Source organism: Rattus norvegicus, chromosome 10 (assembly GCF_036323735.1).
Source record: "Rattus norvegicus strain BN/NHsdMcwi chromosome 10, GRCr8, whole genome shotgun sequence".
Taxonomy (NCBI): Eukaryota; Metazoa; Chordata; class Mammalia; order Rodentia; family Muridae; genus Rattus; species Rattus norvegicus.
This window is the reverse complement of record NC_086028.1, coordinates 43,756,495-43,775,632: the sequence shown is the minus strand read 5'-3', so window position 1 is coordinate 43,775,632 and position 19,138 is coordinate 43,756,495. Positions and strand designations below refer to the sequence as shown.

Here is a 19,138-nt window from a genome sequence, read left to right as displayed (position 1 = left end):
CTCAAAATCATGATGAGTCTGATAAAAGATTTGAATGGACGGTTCTGCCACAGGGTATGGCAAATAGTCCTACTATGTGTCAATTATATGTTGACACAGCCTTAAAAGGGGTTAGACAGAGATTTCCTAAGGTGAAATGTTATCATTACATGGATGACATCCTTATTGCAGCTCCCAGAGAGGAGTTGTTTGATGAAGCATATAGCTTTGTGGTTACACAGCTACAGGAAAGGAATTTAGTTGTGGCCCCGGAAAAGGTACAAAAAGACTTAATAGTAAACTATTTAGGGACAAATATAATTGCAGATTCAGTGACCCCACAAAAAAATCCACATTCGTACTGATAAGTTATGTACCTTAAATGATTTTCAAAAATTATTGGGAGACATTCAGTAGGTTTGACTTTATTTGTCTTTAACCAATAAACAATTGCAACCACTATATGACCTTTTGCCAGGCGATACTGACTTGAATTCTCCCAGATATCTTAGTGACGCTGCCAGAGCAGCTTTGAATTTGGTGGAGCAGGGTATTCAAGTTGCTGCCTTGAAATGCCGAGATGAGTCACAGCCTATTGTGCTGTGTATCTTGCCAACAGAAGCACAGCCAATGGGGGTCTTATGGCAGGGAGCTCCCTTGCTCTGGATACATCCAAAGATATCCCCAGCCAAAACACTTGTTCATTATCCCACCTCAGTGGCTCAGTTAGCCTTGCTTGGCATTCAGCAATGTATACAGTACTTTGGCATCCCACCAAAGGATTCGATAGTTCCCTATAATGTAAAGCAGCTGGAAGTGTTGTCAGCCTCAATAAACGATTGGGCTATTGTGAGGTGCAGTTTTCAGGGCAACTTTGATAATCACTTTCCCAAAGATCCAATCCTACAACTGCCTACAGCTCATCCTGTGATTTTTCTCATATTACTTCAAAAAATCCTTTACTGGATGCTCCGCTTATCTTTACAGATGGCTCAAAGACAGGACAGGGAGCATATTTGGTGGCAGGGTCCTCACCAGTTACCATACAATTTCCCCCTGCATCACCCCAGGTTATTGAGTTACAAACTGTGATTAAGGTGTTTGAATTATTTCCAGGTCCTTTTAATTTGATTTCTGATAGCCAATATGTTGTTAATATGTTACTCTGTTTGGAAGTGGTGGGCAAAGTTAATTTAAAATCTACCATTGGAAATTTAGTTGTTACCTTATGTGATTTAATTTTAAAGAGATCCTCACCCTTTTTTGTACAACACATTCGTGCTCATACCGGATTGCCTGGACCCCTGGATGAGGGGAATGATATTGTAGATAAAGCATCTAGGACATGCATGACCTTCTTCATTGCTTCACCTGTTACATTGGCCCGAGATTTTCATTCACATTTTCATGCTAACTCCAAGACCTTGTCCTCCTGATTTAAAATTTCTTGTGCAGAGGTGAGAGATGTTGTAAAAATGTGCCAAAAATGTGCCCTGTTATTACCTCAGATTGGGGTTGGGGTCAATCCATGTGTGTTGCACCCTCTACACCTATGGCAAATGGATGTTACCCACTTTCCAGAATTTGGAAAGTTAAAATATCTTCATGTTTCCATCGATATAGCTTCTGGAATTGTTTTTGCCTCTCTATATACAGGAGAGAAGGCGTGTCATGTGATTGCACATTGTTTTGAAGCTTGGGGCGCCTGGGGGCAGCCTAAAGAATTGAAAACTGATAATGGGCCAGCCTATACTTCTGCTTCTTTTGTGTCCTTTTGTAAAATGATGGGTATTCGATTGACTCATGGGTTGCCCTACAACCCTCAGGGGCAGGGCATTATTGAACAAGCCCATTGCACCCTAAAAGGAATACTTAATTAAAAAAAAGGGGGGAATTGCCTCTGCTGGCTCCACCACTAGGGAAAGATTAGCCATTGCCCTTTTTACCTTGAATTTTTTGAATGAGGACAAACATGGGCGGGTCACAGCCGAGCATCACAGCAATCCTGATGCTTCTTCAAAAGGCATGGTCATGTGGAAGGACGTTCTAACTGGTACTTGGCAGGGCCCTGATCCAGTGTTGGTTTGGGCAAGAGGGTCTGTTTGTGTGTTTCCCCAGGATCATCAGCAGCCACTGTGGGTCCTGGAGAGGCTGACCAGAGCAGTCCAAGATGAACGGAAGGAGGATACTATGGATGTTCCTAGTGTTGGTGATGCTTCCTGTGGTGATGGCTGAAGACCTACGCTAAGGGCTTTTATCCGTGTTTCCCAAGCCCCTGCCGCTGACGCATTCGGCGCAAGTGTTCCCCCGATTTTTTTCCTCTAATGCTTCGCTAAGGCTACCCTTCCTACCCTGGGATGGGAATATAGTGCCTATAAATGATTTGATGCGGCTTTAGTTAGAAGGATTGCTATGCTTTCAGATGATCTCTAATACTTCTCAGAATAGTGATTGCATTCAGTTGTATAATCAGTCAGCAGCATGGTTTGATATGCCAATTAATATTACTACCAGAGCTAATGACACATGGACTCAAGGAGCGTGGCCTGCCATGATTTTCAAAGGCAATGCTAGCATAGCTTCTCAATCTAGATGGGCTCCCTTTTGCAAGGGTACCTGTGATTCCCTTCCACCTTGGACTGGGTGTCAGGCGAGAAACGCAGCTTGGGCTGTAAAGAATTATTTTACCTTTTCTCCTTATATTAGCACAGGCCATAATAGCTCATTTTCAGGATATAATTGGACATATCAAAATCCAGCTCAGGCAGTAGCTAGTAATCCTTTTGATGTGTGGTTGTTGTGTTGGGTGAATGGCAGTTGCACAGATCTTTCCGCTCTGAGTATGTTGATGGGAGGGGGTTGCGGTAATGCAAGCTTTCATTGGAATGGGTCTATAGGGTTTGAGACCTCTGTATCTCAATGTGCTGGAGGGCAAAATGTTACATTTAAGGCTATGCCTGTCTGTATGTGGCCTCCTTTTGTGTTTATTATTTATAATGGTAGTTATGATGATAAGACTTTAAATTGCAGTAATGGTAATTGTTATTATAGCATGTGTTGGAATGCATCCGCATATTCTTTGGCTGTTGTGACTAGGATGCCTCACTTTGTACCCTGGCCTGTTCAGGCTCCATCTGCTATGACTTTGTTTAGGCCAAAAAGTGATTTTGGCATTACTGCAACCATTGTTACTGCTATAGCAGTTTCTGCCACTGCAGCCATTGCTGCGGCCATATCCCTTACCTCCATAGTACAGACTGCGGTAGCTGTAAATAACTATCGGCAGGTATTGCAGAAGCTTTGGATATTCAGGGTAATATTAATAGTCAGTTGAAAGTGGGAATTTTGTTGCTGTATCAAAGGGTCGATTTGCTCCGGAAACAAGGAGATATTATGGTGGAGTTAATGCAATTGTTTTGTGAGTGGAAATATTCAGGACTGTGTGTCACCTCCATACCATTTGTGAATGTCAGTCGTGCTGCTCAGTTACCCCGTAATATATCTCAGTATCTTATAGGAAATTGGTTTCAACATTTTGATGGACTAGTTCGGGAATTGAGACAATCCATCATCCATATCAACTCCACCCAAGTGGACGTGTCCTTAGCTGGAGGACTGGCCGATTGGATCGCTGCCGCTGCCTCACGGCTGAAAGAATGGGCTGTACTTGCTGGACTTGCCCTGTGCCTGGCCTTTTGGTGCATGTTCTGTATACATGAGTTCTGCCGTCAGTGCAGAACTCAAGCCTTAATGAAAACAGGCTTTTGCAGTGGTGGAGATGGGACAGTCTCCTCAAGTGTGGCTTGGCATGCTAGAGAAGTAGTCAATGACGGATAAGACTCCCTGGGCATGTCACCAACCTAAGACAGGGATCAAACCTAAGCTGTTTGTTTCCCGATGACGGGTAAGGGGCATTGCTATAGGGGGCAACCTAAGACAGGCATTCTCTCTGCCAAAAACATAAAGAAGGGGGAGATGTGGGGAGCGGGTGTGGTGGCAGACCCAAGATGGTGCCCAGGACTGCAGCTAAGTCTCATGACTAGCACCTGACTTCCTCACACACTCAAAACTAGCCACGTCCATTGTGAGAGCTGCGCAGGCGCACCATGATGCAAGATCAGGCCATGTGACCTGGACCCATGAACTGAGATTACGCAGACTGGACTGATGAGGCAGAGTTGAAGAAGGATATAAGGGAGTGTGCTCAGGGGCTGAGGAGGAAAGAAAGAAAAAGAAAAAGAAAAATTCCTGCTTGCATGCTGTAAGGTTCCTGAATAAACTGCTTTGAGAAGAATGCTGTGTCGTCGCTCTTTTCTACGGGTTGGAAACAGAAGCAACACCTCATGTTTCTTACACCAGTTCTTAGTTGCATAGAAGTTTTCATTCATTGTTTCTTTGACTACATTACAATGATTGACTATCTTGAGAATGCAGGGGCCCTAGAAAGCTGGCTCAACAGTTAAGAGCACTGATGGCTCCTCCCCAGGACCTGTGTTTGAGTCCCAGCATCCACATATTGGCTCAAAAGCATCTGTGACTTCAAATTGCATGAAAACCAAAAGCTAGTGACTGTTCTTTAAAAATCTGTGCCTGCTGGCTCAGAACTTTAATCCTAACACTTGGGAGGCAGTGGCAAGAGAGGTTTAGGGAGTTTGAGGCCATTCTGTTCCACATAGGGAGCTCCAGTATAGCCAAGACTACATAGAAGTGATACATATATACATACATACATACACACACACATACATACATACACACACACACACATACATACATACATACACACATACGCAATACCCACACATATAAACTTGATCTAAAATGATATTCACAAAATTTCTTGAAATAACATTGCTCTCAGAATTTATTGTATATTAGCCATGGACCACAAAAGACACTGTCTGTGCATTTCTAAAGCAGAACTATTCTGGGTCTGTTTATCTAAATGCCCTTATTATAAAAGTTAGCATGTGTCATCAACATAAATTGAAACATTGAAGACCAACATAAATGTGTTCATGGAAAGACACAGGGTGTATAATGACAGACTGATATATTGACAATGTTTAGTACAAAGAAAAGAGTGAATTTTTGGGAATCATATTAACAAAGGGAGTCAGGAAGACAGTTTAAAACAGCTTAAAAGAGCATGAATATCTTTTTATTGATATTTTATGTATTTATATTTCAAATGTTATCCCCTTGCCTCTCTTCCCCTCCAGAACCCCCTAACTCTTCCTGAACCACTTGTATCTATGAGGGTACTCCCTGCCCACACACCTACTCCCAACCGTGGCATTTCTCTACACCTGAGTATTGAGGCTTCACAGGACCAAGGGCCTCTCTTCCTTTTTTTGCCAGACAATGCCATCCTGTGGTACATATATGAATGGAGCCATGGATCCCTTCGCGTGTACTTTTAAGCTGGTGGATAGCCTCCTGGGTACTCAGAGGGATAAGGTAAGTTGATATTGTTGTTTTTCTTATTGGGTTGCAAACCCCTTTAAGATCTTGGAAATCTTTTTCAGGTGATAATAGTCATATTATCATCAGAGCAAGCATTAAGTTGACTCCCTCTCCATTTCTTTCAGAATTCATTTCCATTTCTTCAGATATGTCACATTATAAAAGGAGACTCATACTATTAAATAACTCTTTTGGCTACAAAGATAAACCAATGAAATAGTGATATTCATGTAAAATATCTACACATATAAGGTGTACTTAAAAACTGCAGAAATAGCTTCCAGATCAGAGGGAGATGAGTGTAGACCAGGCACTTGTATTGACTTACACAGGCTGAGAATCATGGTGCCTGGCAGCAGGGCAGAAGGCTCTGTGGAAAGCCAACCCGTCCTGATAGGAAGCCAAAGATTCCAGATCCACAGACAAAGCCCTTCCATCTCCTGAGGAGCCAACATTCAGATTCAAACCATCAACTCAGTGTGATACTGTGTGTGCAAAGGTTCATGCTCTTGTTCAGTCAGTGAGACAAACAGATGACCTTCCACCAAAATATCAGTCTCAAAATAATCCCAGAGAGTGTAAAGACCAGCCAATAGATTAGTCCAGAGGGCAACCCAAAATCTCATGTCAGTATCTATCATCCCATTTGTCTTTTTAGGGCCCACATGACCTCCTTGTTCCTCAGGCTGTAGATGAACGGGTTCAAAACATGGGTGACAATTGAGTAGATCACAGCTACCACTTTGTCCCTCCCAGGAGAATGCAAAGTGTGTGGTTGGGTGTAGGTGGAGAGAGTAGTGATGTAGAACAGGCTGGCCACAGTCAAGTGGGAGGAGCAGGTGGACACTGCTCTACTCTGTCCCTTCCCTGAACCCATCTGGAATACAACCAACACCCGAGCATAGGAAGCTAGGATGGCCAGGAAGGGTAACAACAGAATGACAAGGCCACTCATGAGGACTGCATGCTCATATTGGGACGTGTCTTCACACACCAGTGGCAGGAGAGATGGAACCTCACAGAAAAAGTGGTTAATCCTAGATCCACATAATGGAAGTTGAAATAAATAGATTATGTGCATTAATGCAGTGATGGAGCTACTACTCCATGTACTGGTGACAATAGAGCAGCAGATCTTCCTGCTCATGAGCACAGGGTAGTGCACGGGCTGACAGATGGCTATGTACCTGTCATAGGACATGAAGCCCAACAGGAGGGCTTCAGACCCACCCAGGGTCAGAAATAAAAAGGTTTGGATTGCACATCCCAGAAAAGAAATGGTCTTGGTGTCTGACAAGGAGTTCATTGCCATCTTGGGCACAGTGGTGGAGATGTACATCATGTCAATGATGGAGAGCTGGCTGAGGAGGAAGTACATGGGGGTGTGGAGTATTCGGTCCAGCCTGATGAGGTAGACTAGTGTGATGTTGCCCATGAGAGCCACTGCAAAGAGGAGGGTGATGATTGTAAAGAGGAAAGTGTCCATGTGTCCATACTGGAATAGACCAACCAAGGTGAAGTCTGTCCCACAGCTGTGGTTGCCTGTCCCCATGACTTAGATGGAATGAGCAAAGCAAGTATAATCTGGAAATGTCATGGTCTGGTGAGGACTGTCCTTGCAGAGAAAAATGACATTTTTTACATGGGTAGAGTCTCATATCCTGTGTTTTATGCTGTTATCGTTTGTAAAAACTAGCATTTCAGTTATTTATATTTGTTCTACTTTTGCACAACAGATAATAGTTACATACTCTGATGTAAGACTTATAAATACCCAAGAAACCATGTACAGTGCGTGCATTAATCCTTTTCTTCTCCTGGTCATTTCTCAGGTTTGAAGTGAAAGCTCTTCCTTCTCAAGATCTTTATGAACTACAATAAGGTTTTTCAAGACAGCAATATTAAAGTGCAAATGGCAATTTGTTTATCTGCTTTGTTTTCAAAAATGTACTTCCCCTCAGTAGATTCTCTTCATTGGAACCTATGTCTTGTCAGGGAAAACATTCTCTAAGTTCTCTCACATTTTTGACTACGTAAATAGAGCAGAGTTGATCCAATGCACTATAATTTTTAATGATTCTTTATTTTACCTCTCAATTTTAAATATAAAGCAGAATTAAGGGTCTTGTTTTATCTGCCTAGACGTTTGCAGTCCTGGAATTTTAACTTATTCATGTAAATAATTTATGGAAATAGTTACAATGACATAAGGGATCAATTGGGTGAAGTTGGAAAGAAGGTTTTGGGATTAAGAACATTGGTTATTCGTAGGGGGCCCTATTTCAAGTCCCTGCACACTGTTCCAGGGGAATCTAATACTTGATTCTGTCTTCCATGGGTACTATACTAGATACACAAGTGTTGCACAGACATACATAGCATCAAATGTCTGTATACATAAAATAACAAAGTAAAAGCAAATTAGTGCCTTTCATTTTTGATTACTGTTCAAACACTTTTAAATAAAATCTGTAGAATTGAAATTTTTGTTGTATATTCACACCAAACTGGGCTTCTCCATACTTGGAGGGGAATGATGCCTTGACTACAGTATTTCTAGATACTTGGTGAAATGGCGTGAAATAGTTGTATTTCTTGGCATGTATTTGACCTGGACTATCTGACTTCAGGCAGTAATCATTCCTGAATCACAAAGGTAATGGTAGGATTTCCATGAAACTGAAACATCCATTTTACTGTTTTGAGAATTGAGTAGTGAGGAAAAAGACCTTGCAAACAGCAAACAGGCCAACTGTATGAGTTAGAATTATAAAAACAGAAGAATTTTATCACACCTTTTGTTCCATTTTGTAGTATCCTAAGAGACATTGTTAATACACACCACTTTTTTTTTACATTGGCTATATTTTAATATGATTGTTGTAAGACCAACTTATGTATCACATTAACTAGACACTACAGAGTGGATCTCCCATAGAAAGACTCTGTGGACGCAGATGGTTCTGTTAGTAATAGACCTCATTCTCAAGATTCCAAATCTCAAACTTTGACTTAAAAACTCATAAAATTTCAGATAAAAAAGTCATGGGAAAGGATGCTAAAAGTGTTGTCAAGAGGGCGTCCTAGAAAATTGTAATATAGTATTTTATGAAAGAGAAAAAATAGAATAACTGTGAGAGAACTTCACCTTGAAATACACATACTATGTGAAATAGATTAGTGTTGTACCAAGCTGTTATGTAAAGCAAAGTCAACTGCCACTGCTTAGGTGTAGCTCGGCAACACAAGGTGGACTCTGCTTGTTCAATGACTTTTTTTTTTTGTTTGATTTTGGTTTTCCTTTTTAGTAGAAAGTTCATTGTGTTGGGTTGGTAGGACAAAGTGAGTGGATAGGAAATTTGAAGTTCTGATAGGGGTTGGCTGAAGTGAAAGAAATAATAGAAGTATATTACATGAATAAATGAAAACAGACAGAAATGGTTCCAAAGTGGCAACAAGGAAATGGGAAGCATTTTTCAGATATTTGAAATGATACTGCCATCCATGGCAACTGCAATGTATTAGCACTTTTCCTTGAAAGATATACAATTGAAAAAAATCTAGGTAAATGAAATAAATATTAAATGCTCCAGTATGTTCCTAGCACCATTATTTATAATAGCTGGAAGGTGGAAACAACACAGATGTCCTTCAACAGAGGAGTTGAAAGAAAATGTGGCACATTTACACAATGGAGTACTACTCAGCTATTAAAAACAATGACTACATGAAATTATTAGGCAAATGGATGAAACTAGAAAATATCACCCTGAGTGAGGTAACCCAGTCACAAAAGAATACACATGGTATGCACTCACTGATAAGTGAGTATTAGCCCAAAAGCTTGGAATAACTAAAAAAAATCACAGATAATATGAAGCTTAAGAAGAAGGAAGACCAAAATATGGATGCTTCATTCCTTCTTAGAAGGAAGAACAAAAATACTCATGAGACAAATACAGGGACAAAGAGTGGCACAGGAACTGAAGAAAGGGTCATCCAGAGACTGCTCCACCTGGGAATTTGTCCCATGTGCCACCACCAAACCCAGTCATATTGCTGTTGCCCCGAAGTACTTGCTGACAGGATCCAGATATCGGTGTCCCCTGAGAGCCTCTGCCAGAGCCCTACTGATACATGTGAGGTTGCTTGCAGCTAACCATTGGACTGAACAAGGGGACCCTAATGGAGAAGTTAGAGAAAAGTCTGAAGTAGATGAAAGAGTTTTTGCAACACCATAGGAAGAACAAAGGTATCAACCAACCAGACCCCACTAGAGCTCCCAGGGACTAAACCATCAACCATTGAGTGCACTGAAAGGTCCCTTGACTCCAGCCATATATGTAGTTGAGGGTGGAATTGTCCAGCAACATTGAGAGGAAAAAGCCTTGATCCTGTGAAGCCTCATTTCCCCAATGTAGGGGAGTGCCATGATGTTGGGGTGGGAGTGGGTGGGTGGGCCTTCCTCATGGAGGCAGGGGAAGGGGAATAACCTTAAATGTAAATACATAAAATATCCAAGAAAATTAAAATAAAATACTATTAAAAAGATATATATGTGAGTGTATATGTGTGTGTTCATGTGTGTGAGTGTATATGTATTTGTTTGTGTGTGTGTGTGTGTGTGTGTGTGTGTGTGTGTGTGTTCATGCTGCTCCTGCTGAAGCAGAATGTCTTTTGTCTTTAGAGGTGGAGAAACCTGCTGAGGTAATGTTCAAACACTCAGCAAATTTCTTTGCTCATTTGTGGTGAAGGGAAGAGGATGGCAAACATTGTCATCATTTCATGAAATCATCAAGAAGAAATTATGATGATCATATATTCATATTTATACTGGAATTTTTTTCTTCATGGAGGTGGATTATTTGTCTTAGCTTTTAATACCTTGGTGATTGAAAGTTCCATGTTTCTAATAAGCACTTGGAAACATTTCCTGAGTCCATGATTCTAAGACAAAATGAATCTGCTATGTATGTAATATCTATCTATCTATCTATCTATCTATCTATCTATCTATCTATCCATCTATCTATCAATATAGTGTGTATGTGTGTTTGTGAGTGTGTGTGAGTGTATGTGTGTTTGTGTGTGTGTGTTTCTGTAGTTCTAGCTACAAACATTAGAAATGCCTAGCCAAGTGCTATGCCACTATTCTGCTTGAAATCTTTTTATTAAGTACAAGGTTTTATTCTGTGACCCAGACTGGATAGGACCTACACTTATCTTGAATCTGTAATTCTCTTGCCTCTTATACCCACGTGCTGAGATGATTGTCCTGCAACATGATGTCATGTGTGCTCTGACCTTGGATGATCAGGAATGTCAGTCACACTGAGCCCCTCAGAAACTGTGTCTTCTAAATCTCTGGAGCTAGACAAGCCATGTTTGCCATTCTCTTCCCTTCACAAATGAGGACAGAGGTTGGGTGAATGTGTTGAAAATTACCTAGTCAGGTTTCTCCACCTCTTAAGCCCACAGCAGCATCAGCAAATCCTGAATTCTCTTCCCCTCCAGAAGTTGTAACCTTCAGGTCATCTTACATACAGCATGTTTCAGAAGTTGATCTTTCCTTTGTGTTGGCTGGGATGTCTTGAGAAGTCCAGAGCAACAGGCACACCCCTAGTCCTATCTAACAAATTCTGTCACGATTAACTCTTTAACAGATGAAGGTATGAAAAAAACTCATTTACAATTTTTGACCCAATATTTTGTAGCTGGTTTTCAACACCATGAATCAAGCATACATTCACAATCCTGTTATGGGCTTACCTCTGTCTTCCATGTGTTAGGATTACAAGATTGCACCATCTCACACTCACTATGAAATAGTGTGTCAATCAGAGGCTTGTTGCAGGGCAGGGAAACCCTGAAATAAATTCCTAGTCTTACATGGATTAATTGAACTCAGCAGAGGATAAATTAGCTACCTGAAGATTACCATGCAACAAGTCAACTCACTCTACCTCAATGATTAGTAAATTACAATCAAAATGATTTTTAAAAACCACTCAGAAACAGTGTTTAAGATTACACTTATAATCATACTAAGCACATTGCAGGGTCTTGCCCCACAGCTCTAGGGTGCTGCTACAGATCTAACTGCCTGTGAGGTCACAGCTTCAACAGCGGCATGAATTCAGCCACACATCTTCTTTTCCATTTGATCTTCACTGCTAGTGAATGCCAGACCTCACACACACACACACACACACACACACACACACACAGAGAGAGAGAGAGAGAGAGAGAGAGAGAGAGAGAGAGAGAGAGAGAGAGAAAGAGAGAGAGAGAGAGATGAGGTAATGCAGCATTTTTCCTGACCATCACGACTCAGCAAGGGGCCCACTATCAACCTAAGGAGCAGCAGCTTGGGGATGTCTCCACTACAGCGCTGCCTTTTTTCACAGGTGTGCACCACTCACCAGCATCTTTAATATGAATTTGAACACAGATGTGTCAGTCATTCCATCATGGAATGGTTTAACCCTGTACAGTAACTCATTAATGCACCCAGGACCTGAACAAATTGTCCAACTAGAAACATGGAGATAGCAATTATCTCACTGGGAAAGTAAAAAAAATAGACTCAATAGAAGAAATAAATGTACTGAATATTCTACAAATATTTATTGTACTTAAGAAATGTTATAGAATCTCATGCATATCAGCAATATGATGGACTAACTATACAATAATTTTAGTTTTAAAAACTGAGGTCAAAACAAGAAAGACGTATTTCCATTCCACAAGAAAGAACCCTATGACTTTGCCAGCTCCTGTTCCTTCAGGGGGAGAAGCTAAAATTTCCAAAAATTTCTGAAAATTTGCTAGACTACCACACCTGTGCTCCAGTGTCAGAACATTGAGCCTCAGCTCTCATTCTTAAAACTGTGAGATGGGTTATAGTCTGCAGAGCCTGGGTAACGTGGCTTCACACACCTTCTCAATGCACATATTTTTAAAGCAATATTTAGAACTGATTCTAGCCTGGAATGAATCAAACTCAGAACATGAGCCAACAAGAAAAGGATACAGTGTGCTGTAAAAGGTGATGCCAGTTAGACGTACCTGAACCAGCAGCATGGGACGAGTTGTATCTTCTCAACAATTCTCACGCAGTTCTCTTCACTTCCGTGCTTCTCTGGATGCAGAGCTCCTTGTCACCTGAAGGAATGAGCTGGGAGTCGACCTTCTGTTCCCCATATACCTTAGCATTACACATGGTAGAGAACAATGGGCACTTTCCTCTCAATGTTTAGGTATACAGACTGTGTGTTGATTCCTAGCATAACACACTCAATTTTAAATCATCTGTGGTCTATATGGCCTCTTTGTTGCAGAAAGTTTTCTCTCTAGGATGTTTACAGGGAAACAGACCTGCAGAGGCTGATTTCCTAACAGTTAACCCCTACTGAGACAGGGTTACCAAATAGTACATCTATGCTTTTCTCAAAGATTTTATAATTCAATTATGATATTTGTGATCACTTTATACTGAACACATAGAAAAGGAAAGTGATGTGCTCTGTGAAAGGACTTCAAGGAGTCAACTCTTCTAATAACAAAAGTCTACACAACCATGGTCTCTAATCTCAACCATATTTTAGGAACTATGTCTAGGCTATGAATTTGGAAGTCATTGTTTTCGCCTTATATAAACAGACCTTCAGTCAGCAGTAAAATCTTGAGTGGAAAGTAGAATTGAAATAAAAACACTGTCATTTTTCTCATCTTCATAAATGCTTTGCCTCTCTCCAAGGATTTGGCTACACAATGAAGGTTGGGACACATGGGGGTTCTGTCTCATTCCTTCTGGGAAAACTAGTCTCTCATCCACAATTAAACACACTGTGTACAGAACATGTGCTTCATTAGAGCTGGTTCTGCATTCCATTTTAGTAAAGCATTTAAAATAGAGTTCAGAATTGATGCTCAAAAGTTTTGTTCCAATAAGTTACAGTCAGAATTTAACATTTGAGACTCTTGTTCCAATGTTCATGTGAGATACACACAGTTGCTCATAAGCAATGAACTGAAGTGTATAGATAACCCAAAGGAACTATATGATATTTTAGGAGTCAAATAACCAAGGCTTTGGTATGTTCTAGTATTCCCTCTATCCCTGAAAACCATCTTGATAACTGAAGTAGACTCAATCTTCCCAGAGTACCTGGTGCTGATATTTCATTGTATCCCATGGAGAATGAATTGGGCTACTTCTAAGTGCCCATTTCAGCTACCCCTGTTACAATCAAGTTATTTAATTGAAGGGAGTTGCAGTAAGATTGAATGGAATGAATGTTCTTGCACACTGTGGTGGCATCAGTGACCATTCCTCATGTGGAAAATGAGAAGAAGCAGGTGCACGGACTGAGTGACAATGGGTGTTGGGATTCAGAGGAAGTCTATGTGGGTTCAAGCTCATAGGACAACTGAGTCATAGGTTGCCAGCAAATGCACTATTCAACACTTTACAACAGTGCCTATGACAGGAATGTTCATTTTTAATAAATGCTAACCAAGAGTTTGGATAGGAAATCTATGCTGAAGGTACATCTAGAATGTGAAAAAAAAACTATAGATAGTTTTGGATCTTACCAGTGGAAGGGGAAGCCCTGGGTCCTGCTAAGACTGAACCCCCAGTGAACTAGACTGGTGGGGGGAGGGCGGCAATGGGGGGAGGGTTGGGAGGGGAAACACCCATAAGGGAGGGGAGGGGGGAGGGGGATGTTTGCCCGGATACCGGGAAAGGGAATAACACTCGAAATGTATATAAGAAAACAAAGTCCAGTATATTTTGAGGAGTCCCTTAATTCATGTTAGAGACACTAGGGTTTGCAGAGGGGCCTGGTAATTCTATAGACAACAATATTCAGTAACAAAACCATAGACTGGTGAGGTGGCTCAGCAGAGTGAGTGCAATCATGAGGATGTACACTGTAGTCTTAGCACCCATGTAACAAGACTGGCATCCTGTTCACACCTGTACCCAAGATCCTAGATGTGAGAGACAGGAGGATGACTGGTGTGTAAAAGGGTACTGGGTACTTGAGAAAACATGATATCCAGGTTCAGGGAGACTCTCTACCCCAAGGAAGATGTACCTATTCTCTCTATATATTCCTTGAAGTTCTACCTAGAGCAAGAAGAAAACAAAAAGATATCAAGGGGATACAAATTGGAAAGGAAGATGTAGTCTAGGTATCACTCCTTTTAGATGCTATGGTAGTATACATGAGCAATCCACAAAATTCTATGGGAGAAATTCTACTGCTGTTAAACAACTTCATCAAAGTGGCTGGATATAAAATCAACTCAAAGACATCAGTTGCTCCCCTACTCAAAAAATAAATGAACACTGGCTGGAACTTACTAAAGCCTGGGATATTGAACTTGTAAAGTATCATACAGTTGCTTTGGGTTAGCTCTACATTTCAGTTCATTGCTTATGAGAAACTGTGTGTATCTCACATGAACATCAGAACCAGAGTTTTCAAACTTCCAATTGTGACTGTTACTAATTCAAAGAAAATTTCAGCATTAATTCTGAACTCTATTTCAAATGCTTTTCTGAAATGGAAGAATGCAGAAACCAGCTCTAATGAAGCACATGATCTGTACACAGTGTGTTTAATGTAGATGAGAGACTAGTTTTCAGATTAGAACTGAGACCCATGTGAGTCCCAACCTTCATCAGGAAGCCAGACCCTTGGTGACATTCTAAACATTTGCCAGGATGGGAAAAATGACAGCATTTTTATTTCAAATCTACTTTCCACTCAAGTTTGTACTGCTGACTGAAGATCTGTTTATGTAAGTCAAAAGCAACAACTTTCAAATTCATAGATTAGGCATAGTTCCTAAAATACAGTTAAGATTGGTGGCCACGGGAGAGTAGCCTTCCTACATCAGATGACCTCACTCGAGGGGATTCCTTCCTAAGAGCACATCACTTTTCTTTTCCATGTGTTTGTTATAAAATGATCACAAATATCATAATTTCATTTAAAAGGTCAGCAAGGAAGGCATAGCTGTACAACCTAGCATCTGTCTTTCAGTGGGGGGTGACATGTCAGGCAGTTAGGGTTTACAGGTGTGTTTTCCTGTAAACTTTCTAGAGAGAAGATTTATCTACAACAAAGAGGGTGTGTAGACCACAGTCACTATTGAATGGGTTATCCTAGGATATGACACAAACCCCATTTTCCTAGACATTTGGAGTAAAGTGCCCATCATTCTCTGCCATGTGCAAGGAAGGCTCAGGTGGGTGGGGAACAGAAGTTTGGTTCCCAGTTCATTCCTTCCTCTGACAAGGTGCCCTGAAGCCACTCAAGACTGAAGTGAAGCACAACTGAGTGAGCATTGATGAGAAGACACAACTCATCCCACCCTGCTGGTTCAGTATGTCTAACTGGCATCACCTTCTTCATCTCATTGCATCCTTCTCCTGTTGGCCCATGTTCTGATTTTGGTTCATTCCAGGCTAGAATCAGTTCCAGATATTGCTTTAAAATATGTGCATTTTAAAATGTGTGCAGCCAAGTTACCCAGGCTGTGCAGAGTGTAACCATCTCACAGTTTTAGGGATGAAAGCTGAGATTCAATGTTTCCACATGGGAGCAAAGTATGGTAGTCTAGCAAATTCTCCCCCTGAAGGAGCAGGAACTGGCAGAGCCACAGGGTTCTTTTTGGGGTATGGAAACACATCTTTCTTGTTTTGACTTCATTTTTTTAAAATGAAAGTTATTGTCTAATTATATTCTACCATCTTTTAATATGCACAAGGTTCAAATGCATTTCTAAAATACAATAAATATTTGTATAGTACATGGTACATTTAATTCTACTGTTGACTTGATTTTCTTTAACTTTCCCTGTGAGCAAATTGCTAGTTTTATGTCCCTAGTTGCACTGTTTTTCCAGATCCTGGGTGTCTTGATGATTGACTGTACATTATTAACAAAATTGTGATTTAATGATTTGCCATGGTGTCACCAAACTAACTTGAGTTATACATACTTGTGTTAAAACATTTAACTAAGCCTTTCTCAAGAACTTCCTGTGGTTAAAAAAAAGGTGACTGTGACATGAATGCCTTAGAAAGAGCTCAGGGATTTGTATTTATGAAGACCTTGATCCTGAAGAGCTTGGAGGCTTCAAACAGGGGAAAATGTAGGAGAATTGAAAGGGATAGAGAAGTGGATCCCATGGTTTTATGCATGCATTCTCCATGCACCCTTTGAAACAGAAAAGTCTTACATTAGAATGTGTAACTCTTACCCATTTTGCCAAATTAAAATAAATAAAAATAAGTAAAATAACTGTTTTTCAATAAATGGAAGTTTAAAACAAGGATAGAAAAAAGTGCCCTACAGCTATTCTAGAGATGTGTCCTCAAGGAGAGTCCTCACCAGTCCATGCCCTTTTCAGATTGTACCTGCTCTGATGGTTCCTTCTAAGCCATGGAGACAGGAAACCACAGCTGTGGGACAGACTTCACCTTGGTTGGTCTTTTCCAGTATGGACACATTCACACCTTCCACTTCACAGTCATTGCCCTCCTCTTTGCAGTGGCTCTCATAGGCAACCTCATGTGATTCATCTCATCAGGCTGAAACAAACACTTCACTGATTGCTTCCAGGTCCCATTTCCCAATCACACAATTCCTCCACTATATCCTTTCCTCTTCTTGTCTGAGCAGGCACAGTACCCCTTGCATAACCCCCCACCCTGGAACATCAAGTCTCACAAGGGCAGGGTGGATCTTCTTTCCACTGAGGCCAGACAAGTCAGCACAGTTAGGGGAATGGTATCCCACACTGACAACAGATGCAATGCATTTTCATTAGTGCCAAAAGAGGTGTTTCTCTGTGTCATCAAAATTATCACTCTAATTATCACACCAATTACAAGGAATCTCTAAAATATGTCATGTCATATATTTTATTGTTATTATCATTATGTACAAGTGTGGGTGTGGATGTGGATATGTGAATATAAGCACCACTGGAGTCCATAGACCTCACATAAGATGGAGTTGGAGCAACAGAGAGTTGGGAGCTACCTTACAAAAGTGCTGGGATTTGAACTCAATTCCTCTGGGAGAAGCAAGTGCTATTAAGAGCTACTCCATCACTCTAGCCCCACAACATATGTGTTTTAATACTGAGAATTTCTTCTCATGTTACTTACACCAGTACATAGGTTAATACAAGTTTTTCTTTATTCGATCTTGGCTTTATGACAATGCTTGGACCATTTAATAATGTCGGAGCTCTAGAAAGCTGTATCAATGCTAAGAGCACTGACTGCTCTTCCAGGGGACACAGGTTTGATTCCCAGTGTCTCCATGGTGGCTCACAATCATCTATAAATTTAAATTAAAACAAAACTATTGATTGTTTCTTAAAATCTGTGCATGCTGGCATATTTCCCCAAATAGTCTGAGGCCATTCTGGTCAACATAGGAAGCTCCAGTATAGTCAGGATACATAAAAGAAATTTGCTTGAAATAACATTATTACCGCTGGTATTTATTTTATATTATTTTATATGTGGATTTTTTTTTACTTTTTTTTTATTAACTTGAGTATTTCTTATTTACATTTTGAGTGTTATTCCCTTTCCCGGTTTCTGGGCAATCATCCCCCTAATTGCTCCCCCTCCCCTTCTTTATGGGTGTTCCCCTCCCCATCATACCCCCATTGCCGCGCTCCCCCCAACAATCACGTTCAGTCTTAGCAGGACCAAGGGCTTCCCCTTCCACTGGTGATCTTACTAGGCTATTCATTGCTACCTATGAGGTCAGAGTCCAGGGTCAGTCCATGTATAGTCTTTAGGTAGTGGCTTAGTCCCTGGAAGCTCTGGTTGCTTGGCATTGTTGCTCATAAGGGGTCTCGAGCTCCTTCAAGTTCTTCCAGTTCTTTCTCTGATTCCTTCAACGGAGGTCCCGTTCTCAGTTCAGTGGTTTGCTGCTGGCATTCGCCTCTGTATTTGCTGTATTCTGGCTGTGTCTCTCAGGAGCGATCTACATCCGGCTCCTGTCGGCCTGCACTTCTTTGCTTCATCCATCTTGTCTAATTGGGTGGCTGTATATGTATGGGCCACATGTGGGGCAGGCTCTGAATGGGTGTCCCTTCTGTGTCTGTTTTAATCTTTGCCTCTCTATTCCCTGCCAAGGGTATTCTTGTTCCACTTTTAAAGAAGGAGTGAAGCATTCATATTTTGATCATCCGTCTTGAGTTTCATTTGTTCTAGGCATCTAGGGTAATTCAAGCATTTGGGCTAATAGCCACTTATCAATGAGTGCATACCATGTGTTTTTCTGTGATTGGGTTACCTCACTCAATATGATATTTTCCAGTTCCAAACATTTGCCTACGAATTTCATACAGTCATTGTTTTTGATAGCTGAGTAATATTCCATTGTGTAGATGTACCACATTTTCTGTATCCATTCCTCTGTTGAAGGGCATCTGGGTTCTTTCCAGCTTCTGGCTATTATAAATTAGGCTGCTATGAACATAGTGGAGCACGTGTTTTTTTTTATATGTTGGGGCATCTTTTGGGTATATGCCCAAGAGAGGTATAGCTGGATCCTCAGGCAGTTCAATGTCCAATTTTCTGAGGAACCTCCAGACTGATTTCCAGAATGGTTGTACCAGTCTGCAATCCCACCAACAATGGAGGAGT

The 19,138-nt window shown here is 40.9% G+C and overlaps 1 protein-coding gene across 1 annotated transcript; it reads right to left on the bottom strand.

The window, feature by feature from the left end:
- Positions 1-6,082: 6,082 nt before the first annotated feature.
- Or2ak5f (olfactory receptor family 2 subfamily AK member 5F) lies at positions 6,083-6,997 on the bottom strand. Its single transcript, NM_001000776.1, has one exon. The coding sequence runs from the start codon at positions 6,995-6,997 to the stop codon at positions 6,083-6,085; it is 915 nt and encodes a 304-aa protein (NP_001000776.1).
- Positions 6,998-19,138: the final 12,141 nt, after the last annotated feature.